The following is a 15943-nucleotide window of genomic DNA, read 5'->3' as shown; positions in this document are numbered from 1 at the left end:
GAGGAGATTTGTGTGTGGATAAGCTTGATGGTGAAATGCCGGCTGAGATGGGCTGGACATTTGGTGCGGATGGGGGAAGAAAGAATGGCAAAGAGAGTGGGTCGGTTGAGGGAACAAGGCAAGAGGAAAGAGGTAGACCAAGGTTGAAATGGGAGGATTGTGTGAGGAGGGACATAAGTGAAGTGGGGGTGGTTGGAGGGTAGGGAGAGTTGGCTGAGGATAGAGGAGAGTGGAGGAGTATCATGGTCAAGGCAGGGTAGAAGCTTGGCGCCATCGACCTCACCCTTGATAAAGGGAAAAGGAGGAGAACAACAACATGAGTCACAAAATAATATCCTTAAATGTCCATTCCCCCTTCCTTTTTGTGTTTTTTAAATTATTTTATGTTTTCCAATGTTCCTTCATGTAATAGCTTTCATTTTAATCTAAATGTTTCCTTGCTTCTGGCTAATTAGCCTGTCCCCTGCGCCTTTTCCCACCTTTTTCACCTTTTTCAAATCGCATTTTCTTTCCTGAAAATCCTTGTAGTCTTCATATTGTTTATACCGTGTAACCCGCCCCAGCCCTCTCCCTTCCACAGATCTCCCGATGTCCCTGTTCCCTACTGTTGTTGTGCTTCCCTCTCTCTCCCCCACTTGTCTCACACTCCCTTTATTATATGTTCTATGTGTTAGCTCTTACACGAGCTTCGACTCAGTGTACAAAAAATAAAAGTCTGTCATTGCTTGTCGATGTATTGAAACCCTCTCAGGAAGGATGGGGCACTATTTGTGTTCCAAGGTGAACCGACACGATATTTGAATACGAGGGAAGATACCGGAGCATCCTGAGCTCCTCGTTTAAGAACAAAAAGGAGACCAAGTAAAGCAGGAGTTAAATCATTTACCTTCATCATGCGAATCTGCAGGAGATGAGATGTGCAGCAGTTTTAACAGTAGATGAAGGACCTTATCTGCCTTCATCAAGGGAAAGTATGGACGAGTCGACAGCCGGTGAAATGTGCTCTGCAATCGATCCAGGAATGTTTCCAATATCCACCCCTTGTTGGGATAAACATTTCCACTGCATAAAGAGACCAATCATTTCATTGCGATTACTGAAAGTTGGTATAATTGCGAATATTATTACAGTTCTTTAGCTTGTATTCATTAGTTCTTTACTTGGTGAATCACTAAACATTATTTGTATTGATTACAGAAAGTGCAGAACGAGCGTGCTTGCTTGATCATTCAGCAATCTAAATGGTCCGATGTAACGACCATGTTAAGCCAATTACACTGACTCCCAAATGCAGATAATACAATATATATATATATATATATATATATATATATATATATATATATATATATATATATATATATATATATTAGCAGAAGTACCCGGCATTGCCGGGCGGGGGAGGGGGAGGGGGAGGGGGAAGGGGAGGGGAGGGGAACGGGGGGAGGGGAGGGGAACGGGGGGAGAGCGATCCCTTGGTAAAGCGAGCGATTTTTTTTTTTTTTTTTTATAGCGTTCATATCATCATAGCGTTTTTTTTTTTTTTGTATACTGAATCGAGGCTCGTGAAAGAGCTAACATTTATTTCACAAACAAATCAACCAGACAAACAAAATATACAAAAAGAGGGAGCGGAAGACAAGATGGGGAGAGAAGGGGAAGCACACAACCACAACATTTGAGAGCAGGGAGAAGTGTGGGAGGGAGAGGGCTTGGGGGCAGGAGGTGTGGGAAGGGGGGGGTTGGAGTTCATAGCGTTTCATAGCGGCATAGCGATTTTTTTTTTCATAGCGTCATAGCGTCATAACGTCATAGCGTTCATATCGTTCATATTGTTCATAGCGTCATAACGTTCATAGCGTCATAGCGTTCATATCGTTCATAGCGTCATAGCGTTCATAGCGTTTCATAGTGTCATAGCGATTTTTTTTTTCATAGCGTCATAGCGTCATATCGTTCATAGCGTCATAGCGTTTCATAGCGTCATATCGTTCATAGCGTCATAGCGTCATATCGTTCATAGCGTTCATAGCGTCATAGCGTTTCATAGCGTCATAGCGTCATAGCGTTCATAGCATCATCACGTGATCACTCTGAGCGAATCAGCGCCCACCTGCTCTGATTCCGTTGATTCCGTGCGCTGAAATGCGCTGAGGTAAATATGAATAAAAAATATGGATCGTCAAATATTTTGAGTTCGGCCATGTTCGTCCCAGGCTCAATGGCCATGTCTATGCCAAATATCAAGCACGTAAGCCTCTCCGTTTAGGAGTCCATCGGTAACATTACACACACACACACACACAAACTGTGTTATATATATACATATATATATATATATATATATATATATATATATATATATATATATATATATGTATATATATATATTACACAAAGTCAAGGCTCGTGTTAGAGCTAACACATTAAACACGAAAACATGCACGGACACACAAAACTTACAATAAAGGGAGCGGGAGACAAGAGGGGGAGAGAGGAAAGCATAGAAGCACAACAACAGTAGAGAACAGGGACGTCGGTAGATCTGTGGAAGGGGGAGGGATGGGGAAGGGTGGTAAAGGGGAGGGTACACGGTATAAAGCAAATGAACACAACTAGGAATTTCAGGAAAGAAGTTGGATATTGAAAGAGGTGGATTTGGGGTGTATTAACGGAAATAGAGAAGATCTAGGTTTTGGATGGGGAAAGACAATAGATGGTGGTGAACAGGTGTTTTGAAGACCTGGAGGGAGGAGTGGGATTGAAGAGAGTGAGGGAGTTTGTTCCAGAGGCGGGAGAAAAGAGGGATGAAAGAGTGAAGGTGAGCACAGAGTCTTGATTTTAGCAGTTTCACCATAAGAGGGTTGCTGGCAGATCTTGTGCGACCTGTAGGAATATTTGGGGGACAGAGCACAGACAGAGCAGGGGGAGCTAGGCCGGAGAGGAGTCGGTAGAAGATAGAAAGACCACCAACCTGCCTGCGGTGAGAGAGAGAAAGGCCCTCAGAATCAGCTTCATCGCGGGAGATTCCAATGATTCTGAAAGCTTTGGTTTCAACAGCGTGAAGCCGAACTAGGTGTGAGGCAGCAGCACCAGCCCAGAGGGGAGAGCAGTATTCCATTGAGCTGCGGATGAAAGCCATGGATGTGGTGAGGAGCTCAGAAGTGCCCAGATAGGACTTCGCACGATGGATGATGCCCAGTCAGCGATTGGCTTTTGAGACCAGCTTGGAAATGTGGTTTTCCCAGGACAGATCATGGCAGATAGTGTGACCCAAAAGCTTGAGTGACAGAGTAATTCTTCAAACTTTCAAATCCTTGTCATCTTCCCTTCCACTACACAGTTTATCATGTTTTACACAGCAGAGACAACAACAACAACAACAACAGGCATTTTAAGGCCATTTTCCCTGCTGGAGCGGGGGTTAGCCTTGCGGTCCCCATGACAATCTTCTCCATTTTGCCCTATTTTCTGCATCTCCCCTTGCTAACCCCCTTGCCCACATTTCTTCTTCGACCATCTTTAGCCAAGTCTTTCTCGGTGTTCCCCGTCCTCTACTTCCCTCTACATTCATTTCCATCACTCTTCTCAACCAGTCACTTTCACCCTTTACACAGCAGAGACAACCTTCCTCAAATCGTTCCACAACAGCTCCTTTCCTTGTACATAAATTCCTTTCAATCAATTGCTTGGCTTTGGGACAAACTCCCAATTTCAATGCGAAATATAACAACAATTGAATCTTTAAAAAAATACCTGAAGACTTATTTATACACTTCTATGTATTGTACCTCTTTTTCACAGCACCCCCTCCACCTTCCCCCTCCCCACCCACCCACCCACTCCTCTCCACTGACCGACCTCCCGACCGCTCTCTCTCCCCCTCCCTTTCTCTCAACACCCTGTATCCATAGCAAAAAATGTGCTCGGCAAATACAATTATTACCTCCACCACCAAAGGTGGATGGAGGTTATGTTTTCACTCCAGTCTGTCTGTCTGTTTGTGAACAAGATATCTCAAAAAGGTTGTGGACGGATTCGGACGAAATTTGGCAGAGATGTAGTGTATGTGACAAGGACGAAATGATGAGATTTTGGTGAAGATCCGGATTCGGATCTGGCTACTAGAACTTTTAAAGTGATTCTTCACCATTGGGAGATCGGGCCAAAAACGATATACAGCAGGATATCTCAAAGGGTTGTGATTGAATTTGGACGAAACTTGGTGGACCGGTTGTGTGTGTGACAAGGACTAATCCATTCGATTTTGGTGAAGATCTGAATATGGATTCGGATATGAGAATTATTTAATTCTTTAAGTGATTCTTCACCATTGAGAGATCGGGCTAAAACCAACATATATCAGGATATCTCAATAAGTTATTGACGGATTTGGACGAAACTTGGTGGACAGATTGTGTGTGTGACAAGGACTAATCCATTCGATTTTGGTGAAGATCTGAATATGGATTCGGATATGAGAATTATTTAATTCTTTAAGTGATTCTTCACCATTGAGAGATTGGGCTAAAACCAACATATATCAGGATATCTCAAAAGGTTATTGACGGATTTGGACGAAACTTGGTGGACAGGTTGTGTGTGTGACAAGGACTAATCCATTCGATTTTGGTGAAGATCTGAATATGGATTCGGATATGAGAATTATTTAATTTTTTAAGTGAGTCTTCACCATTGAGAGATCGTGCTAAAACTAACATATATGAGGATATCTCAAAAAGTTATTGACGGATTTGGACGAAACTTGGTGGACAGGTTGTGTGTGTGACAAGGACTAATCCATTCGATTTTGGTGAAGATCTGAATATGGATTCGGATATGAGAATTATTTAATTCTTTAAGTGATTCTTCACCATTGAGAGATCGGGATAAAACCAACATATATCAGGATATCTCAAAAAGTTATTGACGGATTTGGACGAAACTTGGTGGACAGGTTGTGTGTGTGACAAGGACTAATCCATTCGATTTTGGTGAAGATCTGAATATGGATTCGGATATGAGAATTATTTAATTTTTAAAGTGATTCTTCACCATTGAGAGATCGGGCTAAAACCAACATATATCAGGATATCTCAAAAGGTTATTGACGGATTTGGACGAAACTTGGTGGACAGGTTGTGTGTGTGACAAGGACTAATCCATTCGATTTTGGTGAAGATCTGAATATGGATTCGGATATGAGAATTATTTAATTTTTAAAGTGATTCTTCACCATTGAGAGATCGGGATAAAACCAACATACTGTATATCAGGATATCTCAAAAAGTTATTGACGGATTTGGACGAAACTTGGTGGACAGGTTGTGTGTGACAAGGAAGAATCGAATTAATTTTGGTGAAGATCCGGATCCGGATCGTATAATTTTTACAGTGATTCTTTACTATTGGAAGACAGGGCCAAAAACAATACAAAGCAGGATATCTCAAAAAGTTGTGGATCGATGATTTTGATTAAACGTGATTCTGTATTGTGATTTTCTGGTCTACTCTGGGATACAAAACGTAAACCGTTCAGCTGGCGGAGGTATGCTCTCTAGTGAGTGCCGTTCTAGTCATCTATATAATAATACGCTTGCTCGTCCATCCGTCTATCTGTGTGTAAGATTCCGTTCCACCCATTGGTTGGACAGCTTGCCTGACTCCACCCCCAATTTCAAACTGATGAAAAATCATATGGCCATCAAATCATCAATTCATGTTGGTGCTTCCTGCTTTGCGAAGGCAAAGACATCTTCAGAGCTGTCATATTCACAATCGCCATGCTCTCCCTAGATTTCCCACCATTGTAAAACGACCGACAGTTAAAAGGATTTTGAGCTGAAAGGCGACACGGGCCTTGTGAAGATGGGCCTCAGCAATGGAGGCAACGGTCGGTTGCCTTACATACCGCCAATAACTATGTGGCGTTCTCTCAATCAGGGCTTATACTATGTCATTACCCTGCGCTCGCGAAGCGAAAGGGTACGTACGTGCGTGTCTGCATTTTAAAAACTCATTTTCTCGGCAACCGTTGGTCCGATTGACATGAAATTTTCACCTTAGGAGGGCCTCCTCCTGTAGAATATTTTAGTGAATATTATGACGTCACAGGTCACGTGGTACACAGGGTAAGTATTCTATGAATATACCATCTAGTTATAAAAGGTCTTTATCTAAGGTCATTATTTACCTTTACCGGTGTGTATAAAAGATAATTGGTTTCAGGTCGATTATTCAGGAAGCTTGGTGACAGATTCAGGAAGCTGTGTGAAGAGGTGTATAAATATGAACGTAAATGTAAGGAGAGCTATAGGATGCCCAAGGAAAATATGGGATGAGTTGCTGAGAGATGATCTCAGAGTTTAAGGCTTATAAAGAGGGCTAGCAAGGGGACGTGCAGCCTGGAAAGCGGCCTTTAGCTGAGTAACGGCTTACACATGCAAGCATGGAAACGGCCGTAAAACGGTGATGATGATATTGGCATAATTAACCTCCTCGTGGTCACATCTCGTGGGATTGTGAGTTGGACAAGTGACCGCGATGAGCCATGGCAAGAAGGAGTTCTTTGAAGCGCGGTTTCTGTGAAGTCAATGATAGGACGATAGGGGAGGGCAAAGCTTTAAATATTCCGCTGTCTCAATGGGGAAATGTCCATTTAATTCCATGAGCAGGAGGAGGATGAGGAGGGGCAGACAGAGTTTGGGTTGGGAAGTGGGAGGGCACAAAGCTGGGACAGAGTTGGGAGGTTGAGGACTTTCAGTGGGGGAGGAATATTGGGGTTGAACAGTTGGGATTGTGAGGTGGAGGTGAGGATATGAGGTTTGTGAAGTGGGAGGGGGGGGGGGGGGGGGCACGTGGGATGTATCTATCTATAATTCCAGTAATCTCTGTGTGTATGTGTGTGTGTCTGTGTGTGTGTGTGTGTGTGTGTGTGTTTGTCTGTGACCGCTGTTTCTCGACAACCACGGGTCCGATCTAATTGAAACTTGCCAGATATATTGCTGGGGACCTGAGGATGTGCCTTTTCAAGGTTTCATATTAATCGGAGAAGTAGTTACCGAGCTATGGCGATTTATTTACCAAACTAATCACAGAACAGGTTGCGGGGTAGGCCAGCCAATCACAGAACACGTTGTTGCGCAGGCGTGGCCGATGTGAATTTGAGGCGTAGCGGGCGCCATTTGGAGGAGCTGGGAGGACTCAGTCGTGATAGAGTGAGCCTGAGTGAGTATATCAAGACAAGAACAAGATCTAGAAGGAGGTATGTACGGTGCGATTCATATAATATATTGTTTAGTTATCGTCGATGAGGAATTTGGGGTCGGAATGGGTGATCAGCCTGGGTGACTGGGTCTCGACTAGATGCTGGGCCGCACCAAGGAACGGGCACCCACGTACGGGCACGTCCTAGTATTATTAAATCCAAGTGTCTCCTTGAATGGCACAATGACTGTGCATGGGTCTGCAGAAGACACGATGAGTGATATGCCCAAATCTGTGTCCAAGAAGCTGTATATTTTGGATGTGGACGTGCCATGATACGGGGTGGTATTGATGAAACCTTTTGTACCAACTTGAACCGTATCCATGGCAATCTGACAGCAGATAGATGCATTAATAAGATCTTCCAGCAACAAGTGTTGCCTATCCTTCAACAACATGTTCCAGGAATCATCTTTATACAAGACTAGCTGTATGCACCCGGCGTTGCCCGGGTTCTTTTGAATGAATTTAATCTTCTCTACATAGGTCTGACGCGAACCCAGTATCAGTTAGTGCTCAACGATTCCTTGTTCCTTCTTCTGTCGGGCCCCGCGAGAGAGAATTTTGAAAGCATGTGTTGCAATCAGTCAGATATTCCGATTAAGTGCATAAGTTGTACTTCAAGATCATTTTGAAAGAAGAAGAAGATTTATTACGAAATGGGCCCAGCCTAGCCGAGGCGGCCTCGACCGGCCTCACCACCTAGCCTCTAACCTTCCCGGGGCCCAGCCCAACATTCTTTTGTTTCAGAGGTTTCCTCCTGTCTTTCACCGTTCAGGAGATTAACGCGTGCAGACAAACAAACAAACAAAAACTTTCTTTTGTATATATAAAATAAATAGAAGATACAAAGCTCCTGCTATTCATTCAAACAAGGAATGTTCGCGTCAGTGCCAACGTTAATGTCATGACACTTTTGCCTGGCATCTCCCCAGATATAAATCCAATTTAACATCTCTGGGATGTCATTGATTGCCGCTTTTGAACCTTGCCAATCCAGCCACAGACCCTTGATGAGCTGGAACAGGAGCGGATTCTGGTGTGGAATGCCACTCCCCAGGCTCTGATGAGAATGCTCATACAGTCAATGCGACTACGGTGCCAGAGGTGGACACACCATGCTTTCAGAAAGTATTGTCGCGTTCCGGGGGTAAACATCCCTGAGGACGGATTAGCCGAGCAAGCTTTACACTCCGAGGAGCTCAGTCAACAATGGCGAACCTTATTTATACGCGCAAGGGAGGGCAGCAAAGGGAAATAAAGCTCTTACCTTCATGGACCCCACTGGACGTCTTCGAACCTGTTAATCAATGCAAACCGACACGGAATTAAAATGCAAAAATGCCGGCTTCATTGAAAGAAATGCTGGTAACAAAAGAATGCATGGTAAAATATAAAATCTTAAAAAGAGCGCTCCCATACGGACCCTTATACACACAAGGGGGAAATAAAGGTGAAAATAATGTGTAGTGTTTGTGAGGTGCGTTTGCCTGCACTCCGTCTGCCGTCCGTGACTGTCCGGGGCTGTCGAAGGTCCCACGTTCCCACGCGGGAACCGCACGCCCTGGCGCGAAATCCATTCGTGGGGGGCAGGCCTTGGCGAGCAGTTCACTCCTCTAGCCGCCGAGCGCGAAGCGAGCAGGCCGTGCCCGTCCACTCGCCATCTGCTCCACACAGCACCCAGACGACGCCCAGTCGGCACAACCGAGCCAAGGAAAGGACAAAGCGGTCACTCTAACCAATGAAAGCCAGGGACCACGAGACAAAATGCTGGGACACGATCGCCCGCGATGAAATCCAGATGCAGAGAGAGATGCACATGCGGCCGTTCGTCACCAAAGCCAGAACCCAAGAGAGATAATGAATCCGACTGTTCTTTTTCAATGTCCCTCGCGCAAGAGCGATAATGAATGCCACTACTCGTGATGAAATCCCCATGCAAAAGGACAAAATGTCGGGACTCAATTCTTTTATTCTCAAGGCTCTGACAACATCCGACGATCCCCGTGCGTGCCCCAATCAGCGAGTCCCATCTCATCGCTCTCCAATACCGGACCAATCACCACCCCTCAGGGCGTGGCCTCGTGGACCTGCCTGCTTGATGTTGAGATGTGGCAGGTGACGGCGCCAACGTTATTGTTCAATGTCCTGTTCCGGTTGGTTTTATTTAATGTTTATTTTAGGTGTAGAGTGCATGGCTGGTGTGGTGTGTGTCATAAGGAACAGAGCAGAAATCACAGAGGCGATTACATACAGGGGATTAATTACCCTTAATCCATAACTAATTAACATAACTCTACCCCTCGTCATGGGGACAAAGATACACTCCTAACAACATCCGGTCTAAACGGATCCCTACTTATGGTACATGAGGGGTTCTTCTTCTTCACGACAGTCGGAGCACACTACTTATACAATTCTACCTGGACTACTATATTCCTTTGCCTACCCCCATGTAAACGTAACAGTATTCACACCACTTGACTTTTTCACATTTTGTTGTGTTACAGCCAGAATTAAAAAAGGATTAAATTGAGATTTTTTTTATCACTGATCGATATACATAATGTCAAGGTGGAATGTTTTTTTAGAAATTTTTACAAAATCATTAAGAATTAAATCCAGAAATATCTAATTTACATAAGTATTCAACCCCCTGAGTCAATACTTTGTAGAAGCGCCTTTGGCAGCGATTACAGCTTCGAAGAGAACGGCTAAAGGGATCAAATTCAGACTTGGTACAGATATGTATAATGATGTAAAGATTAACTGATTAGATTTTGGTGTTCCGAGGTCAAAGGTCAGAAGTCATGTCAGGTAAAAATGTGATACCTTGTGAACAGCTGAAGAGATTTAAATTAAAATTGGTACAGGTATGTATAATGATTAGGGTGCATCAAACGCCCAACTATTTTTAAAAAGATGTTGGATTGATCTGTCCCAAATTTTATTTTGTTCCAATCATAAAATAAAGTTGCTATGCAAAATTTGGTAAGGTTTGGACATCATCTTCTGGGTCCACCTCACCATTTCATATTTTGAGTCGGTGGTATCAGAGTTGGAAATTTGACACGCAGCTGTTTTGAGGCCCATAAATAAAAATGAAAGGATTGACTGATTGCTACATATAATAACTCTTTGTAAAGGTATTATTGTGCTCTGTAGCAATATATCATCATCATAGGGATAGGGATACAATTCATTTATATACAAATAGTCAAAATAATGATTTTTTTCAAAATATGGATATAAAGCTAAATGAAGAGTATTTTTAAAATATAATATATAAATTAAAGAATATCCTGAATGTTGTAGTCATCTTGTCTTTACAGAGATCTTTTAACTAGACAAGATGATTAAAACAATTATTAGGCTATACTCTAATAAAATTGGATAATTGATTTATTTGTTGTACATAATTATGAAATGACATTATTGTTACTAATACTACCTTTTTCTTTCAGATAAAACAATGGATGGCACAGTAAAGAAAGCATCTGTTGCAACAAGAGAGTCCACCAAGGTGTTTGGTCTTGGAAGTGCCATAACTGAACAAGATTCCCAGATCAATGGCACCAGACTTCCAACTTGTTTACAAGTACTACGTTGTTTCATGTGGCACACGGAAGATGGCAAACTTGAACGACGCTCTCGGTGGGAATCAGCAAAGCTTGTACTGCAGAAAGTGACACCATTTTATGGCAAGGCTAATATTCCTATCATCTCTGAACGCAAGGCTATTGAGAAAATTATCAAACTTGCAGATGATAATTCCAAGCTTAGATCAATCCCTATCAACCGAAGAACAACTCCAGCAAGCATCACAAAGGTGAATCAAATGGAGATGAAATTTATGGAGACATTTCCCTTGTGGCCCAATGATGCTAGTTCTCACATCAAGAATCCTGAAGACTTAGCATTCCTGGAACCTATGAAGACAGATCGCTGTGCAACATTTGGCTGCCAAGATAAACTGTTGGCAGATAAGATGCAGCGTAAAGTGAACCGCGAGGAAAAAGAATCAGAGAGGCGAGCAAGTATGGAGCTGGAGTTCAACATAAATACTACAACCACTGTGTATAATATTAGTGACAGTGATGAAGAAGTAACTCTTGGACCTTCAACAAGCACACCAACAACCTCAAGAAGTCATCATCGTTTAGTTAGACCTGGCACATCAGTTTTCATTCCACATGACATCCTGAAGAGGCCCAGTCTTGTTTCACTGGCAACAAGGATGAAGATGACACCAACCCAACAGGCTGCTTTCACAGAAGCTCTTATTGAAGAAACAGGAGGGGATGTAGCGAAGGTGTCGACATCATATGCTACAGCAGATAAATCAAGACGCAAAATTGGACAGCATATTGCTACTACCTGTAAGGACAAATTGATACCTCCGAAGCTTGCTACGTTGCACTGGGACTCAAAGCTGCTTCCATGCTTAACTAACCAAAACACTTTTGAAGAACGCCTGGCTGTGCTTTTGGGTTCTCAAACTGATACGAAGCTGCTGGGTGTTCCATCCTACAAGCCTGGAACAGACCGTAAATCTGGAGATATAATTGCTCAGCTGACTAATAACCTACTTGAATCATGGAACTGCCAAGAGAATGTTGTCAACTTGACATTTGACACAACTGCATCTAACACCGGCCACATCAGTGCAGCTTGTGTAACAATTCAACAACGGCTTAACAAAGCTCTTCTGTGGTCAGGCTGCAGACACCACATTGGTGAAGTCATTCTTACGCACATTTTTACTGATCTTAAAGTTGAAGCATCTAAGTCACCAGATATCTTCCTCTTCTCAAGGTTTCGCAAGAACTTTGAAATGTTTCCACACACATTCAATGAACCACTTTCACGATTTGATCCATCTCAACTAAATGAAGCAGCAACAAGTTTGACAAGTGACTGGCAAAATAATGTTCTCAGACTCTGTCACACCGAGCAATCTCTAAGACGTGATGATTATTTGGAATTTGTTGATCTGTGTACTGTATTCCTTGATGGTGAAGTAGCTGAACATCAAATAACCTTCAAGCGTCCTGGTGCACTGCATAAAGCCAGATGGATGGCGAAGCTCCTCTACTCAATCAAATTATGTCTCTTCGAAAAACAAATCGCTGATCTTCCAGCAGGTACAATTACCACAGAAAAACAAGTGCCAAAGATCAGAGAATTTGTCACGTTTGTCACTCTAGTATACAGCTCCTGGTGGATGACATGTACCTCTGTCACCGATGCCCCATGGAATGACCTGCAGCTCATCTCCAAACTGAAACAGTATGAAGCTGTCAATGCTGGAATCTCAAGAAGTGCCCTGAAAGCCTTCAAACGACATCTCTGGTACCTCACAGAAGAGATGGTTCCACTTGCCCTCTTCAGCTCAGTTGTTCCTCATGACCATCGCCGTGCTCTGGCAGACAGACTTCTGGAGGTTCAGCCAGATTTTCCAGTAACCAACCCACAAGGACGGTTTGGTACTGGGTTTGGAAAGCCCAGATTTCCTGATGACTTGACTGAGAAGACCACTCTGGCTGATTTTGTTGGACCAGATTCATGGTACCTATTTCATCATCTGAAGCTTGACTGGGCATTTCTAGTTACCGATGTTCAAGAATGGACTAACTCTGCAGCCTACCAGACATCATGGACTAATGTTGAAGCCTTGAATGTGGTGAATGACTCTGCAGAAAGGGGAGTTAAGCTTAGCTCTGACTTCCTTTCAGCAGCCAGAAGTGAAGACCACTACCAAAATGTGCTACAAGTTGTTGAGCACAACCGCAAGGAGGAACCGAATCTTCGAAAGCGAGCAGCTCAAGACTAAACTGTCAGAAATATCCATGAAAACTACAGTATCTTTGTTTTGTTTCTAATTTCATGTTCATCCATAGTCAGATGTACTCGTATTAAGATGATAAATGCTAAGATTGTGTATATATGATTCTACTGTAATAAAAATTATATCATTCTGGTATCTATAATACATATGATTATACTGAAGGAGCTGGGGCTCCCACGTCGATCGGAAGAATGGACGCGACAAAAAGCTGGAATTCATCCGAGTTGCTTTAATCAAACCTAACACTCAGGCACTCTGAAAAGCCCGTTTATCGGGCAGCAATATATATACATATTATCCCGGAGCGTTTGCCCAGGAAAGGCGAGAGGGGGCGTGGCCCAGCGTCCTGGCTGCGGCCTGGCAAGTTGAGGGCGAGCCTGCCCGGGCGTCCTGGACGAGCCCGGCATGGTGATCGCTCCGCGTCCTTGATAGGTGCAAGGCGATTGTGAAAACCCAGCGGTAGCCGCTACACACGTCCCCCCAGAATCGACTTGCACCGGCAAGGTCAATTTGAGGGGGGTCCTGATGACCCGGCCGAAGCGACCCCTGGCGGGTCGTGGGAGGGGGTCCAGTGTGGTGGTGGGCGGTCGAGTGGGGGGCACCGTGGACGGGGGGCGGCCTCGCCGCGGCGGAAGGGCCACCCGTGGTGGGTGGTCGACGTCCACGTGCGCCGGCTTGAGGCGGTCCACCGCAATCCGGTCCGACCTGCCGCCGATGTCGATGACGAACGACTTGTCGTCCCGTCGCAGCACCCGGAAGGGCCCGTCGTACGGCGGCCGGAGTGGCCCCCGATGTGCGTCGTGACGCACAAAAACATACTCCGCTGTGCGAAGTGCTGGGGGGACGTAGGACTGGGGGTCACCGTGGTGGGATGTTGGCATGGGGGCAAACCGTCGGGCGGCCTCCTGGAGGTCCGAGCGCTGGTGAGCTGCGGACCAGGGACTGGTAGCGTCGGGCACGAATTCGCCCGGGACGCGTAGCGCCTGGCCATAGACAAGCTCGGCGGTGGATGCCTGGAGGTCCTCCTTGGGGGCCGAGCGGACGCCCAAAAGGACCCACGGCAGCCGGTCGGCCCAACCGCCGTCTTGAAGGCCGGCCATGAGCGCGGCCTTCATGGAGCGGTGGAATCGCTCGCACAACCCGTTTGCTTGGGGGTGGTAGGCCGTAGTACGGTGGAGCTTGACCCCCAGGTTGCGGGCGACCGCGCCCCACAGCTCGGAGGTGAACTGTGGTCCGCGGTCTGACGAGATGTCCGCCGGTGCGCCGAAGCGGGCGACCCAGGTGGCGATGAAAGCCTGCGCCACGTCGGCGGTGGTGGTGGAGACGAGGGGAACGGCCTCTGGCCACCTGGTGGTCCTGTCCACCATGGTGAGCAGGTGTGTGAACCCCCGTGACGGGGGGAGGGGGCCCACCAGATCCACGTTGACGTGGTCGAAACGTCGTTCGGGCACGGTGAAAGGTGCCAGCGGGGCCTGGGTGTGTCGGTGGACCTTGGCCCGTTGGCAGGCCGTGCAGGTGCTGGTCCAATCGCGGACGTCCCGACGAAGGCCGTGCCAGACGAATCGCGCCGACACCAGCTTCTGGGAAGCTTTCCGGCCCGGGTGGGAAAGGCCGTGGAGGGAGGCGAAGATGCGGCGTTGCCAGGTGACAGGCACGATGGGGCGAGGCTGGCCTTGGGAGACGTCACAGAGCAGGACAGTGTCCGCGAAGGGGATGTCGGCCAGGCGGAGGCCCGTGTCCGCCGCCCGGAGGGCTTGCACCGTGGTGTCGGTGGTTTGGTCCGCCGCCATAAGCGCAAAGTCCACGCCCAGGTGGACCGCGTTCGCGCTGGCCCGGGAAAGACAGTCGGCCACGGCGTTGTTTTTGCCGGCGACGTGCCGGATGTCCGTGGTAAACTCCGACACGGCGGAGAGGTGGCGCTGTTGGCGGGCCGACCACGGCTCCGTGACCTTGGCCATGGCGTAAACCAACGGCTTGTGGTCGACGAACGCCGTGAAAGGTCGGCCCTCCAGGAGGTGGCGGAAATGGCGGACGGCCAGGTGTAGACCGAGGAGCTCCCGGTCAAACGTGCTGTATTTGAGCTCGTTCGGCCGGAGCTGCCGGCTGAAAAAAGCAAGTGGCTGCCAAACCCCGTTCACCCATTGCTCATGTACGGCGCCCACCGCGTAGTCGGAGGCATCCGTGGTGAGGGCGATGGGAGCGTTGAGCACCGGGTGAGCGAGCAGTGTTGCGTCGGCGAGGGCCCGCTTTGAGCTTTGGAAGGCCGCATCCATTGCTGCGGACCAGACGATGTCGTGCTTGGCCGGCTTGCCCCGGAGGGCTTCGTAGAGGGGCCGCATGAGTTGAGCAGCGCGGGGCACGAAGCGGTGATAAAAATTCACCATTCCCAGGAATTCCTGCAGGGCCTTTATGGTGCGGGGACGCGGGAACGTGGTGATGGCCTCGACCTTGGTTGGCAGCGGCACGGCCCCGTTCTTGGTGATGTGGTGGCCCAAAAAATCAACGGCCGTCGTGCCGAAGTGGCATTTGGCCGGGTTGACGATGAGGCCGTGCTCGCTGAGGCGCCCGAACAGTGTTCGGAGGTGGAGGAGGTGCTCGGCCCGGGACGTGCTGGCGACGAGGATGTCGTCCAGGTAAACGAAAAGGAACGGCAGGTCACGCAGCACACCGTCCATCAAGCGCTGGAACGCCTGAGCCGCGTTCTTGAGACCAAACGGCATCCGCAAGAATTCGAATAAGCCGAACGGCGTGATGACTGCCGTTTTAGGGACGTCGGCCGCCCTGACAGGTACCTGGTGATATCCCCGTATGAGATCAATTTTCGAAAAA

At 46.8% G+C, this 15943-nt stretch overlaps 1 protein-coding gene across 3 annotated transcripts in view; it reads right to left on the bottom strand.

The window, feature by feature from the left end:
- The window catches only part of TARBP1 (tRNA guanosine 2 -O-methyltransferase TARBP1), a 202766-nt gene that overhangs the window by 165555 nt on the left and 21268 nt on the right, over nt 1-15943 (bottom strand). For all 3 annotated transcript variants that reach the window (XM_068129542.2, XM_078784136.1, XM_068129544.2), the window contains exon 13: nt 887-1062. In XM_068129542.2, the coding sequence (XP_067985643.2) occupies nt 887-1062 (176 nt within the window). The remainder of the gene's footprint in view (nt 1-886; nt 1063-15943) is intronic.

This window comes from Myxine glutinosa, chromosome 9 (assembly GCF_964187855.1).
Source record: "Myxine glutinosa chromosome 9, kmMyxGlut1.1, whole genome shotgun sequence".
Lineage (NCBI taxonomy): Eukaryota > Metazoa > Chordata > Myxini > Myxiniformes > Myxinidae > Myxine > Myxine glutinosa.
Note: the sequence above shows the minus strand (reverse complement) of the source record. Positions and strands in the feature narration are given on the sequence as shown.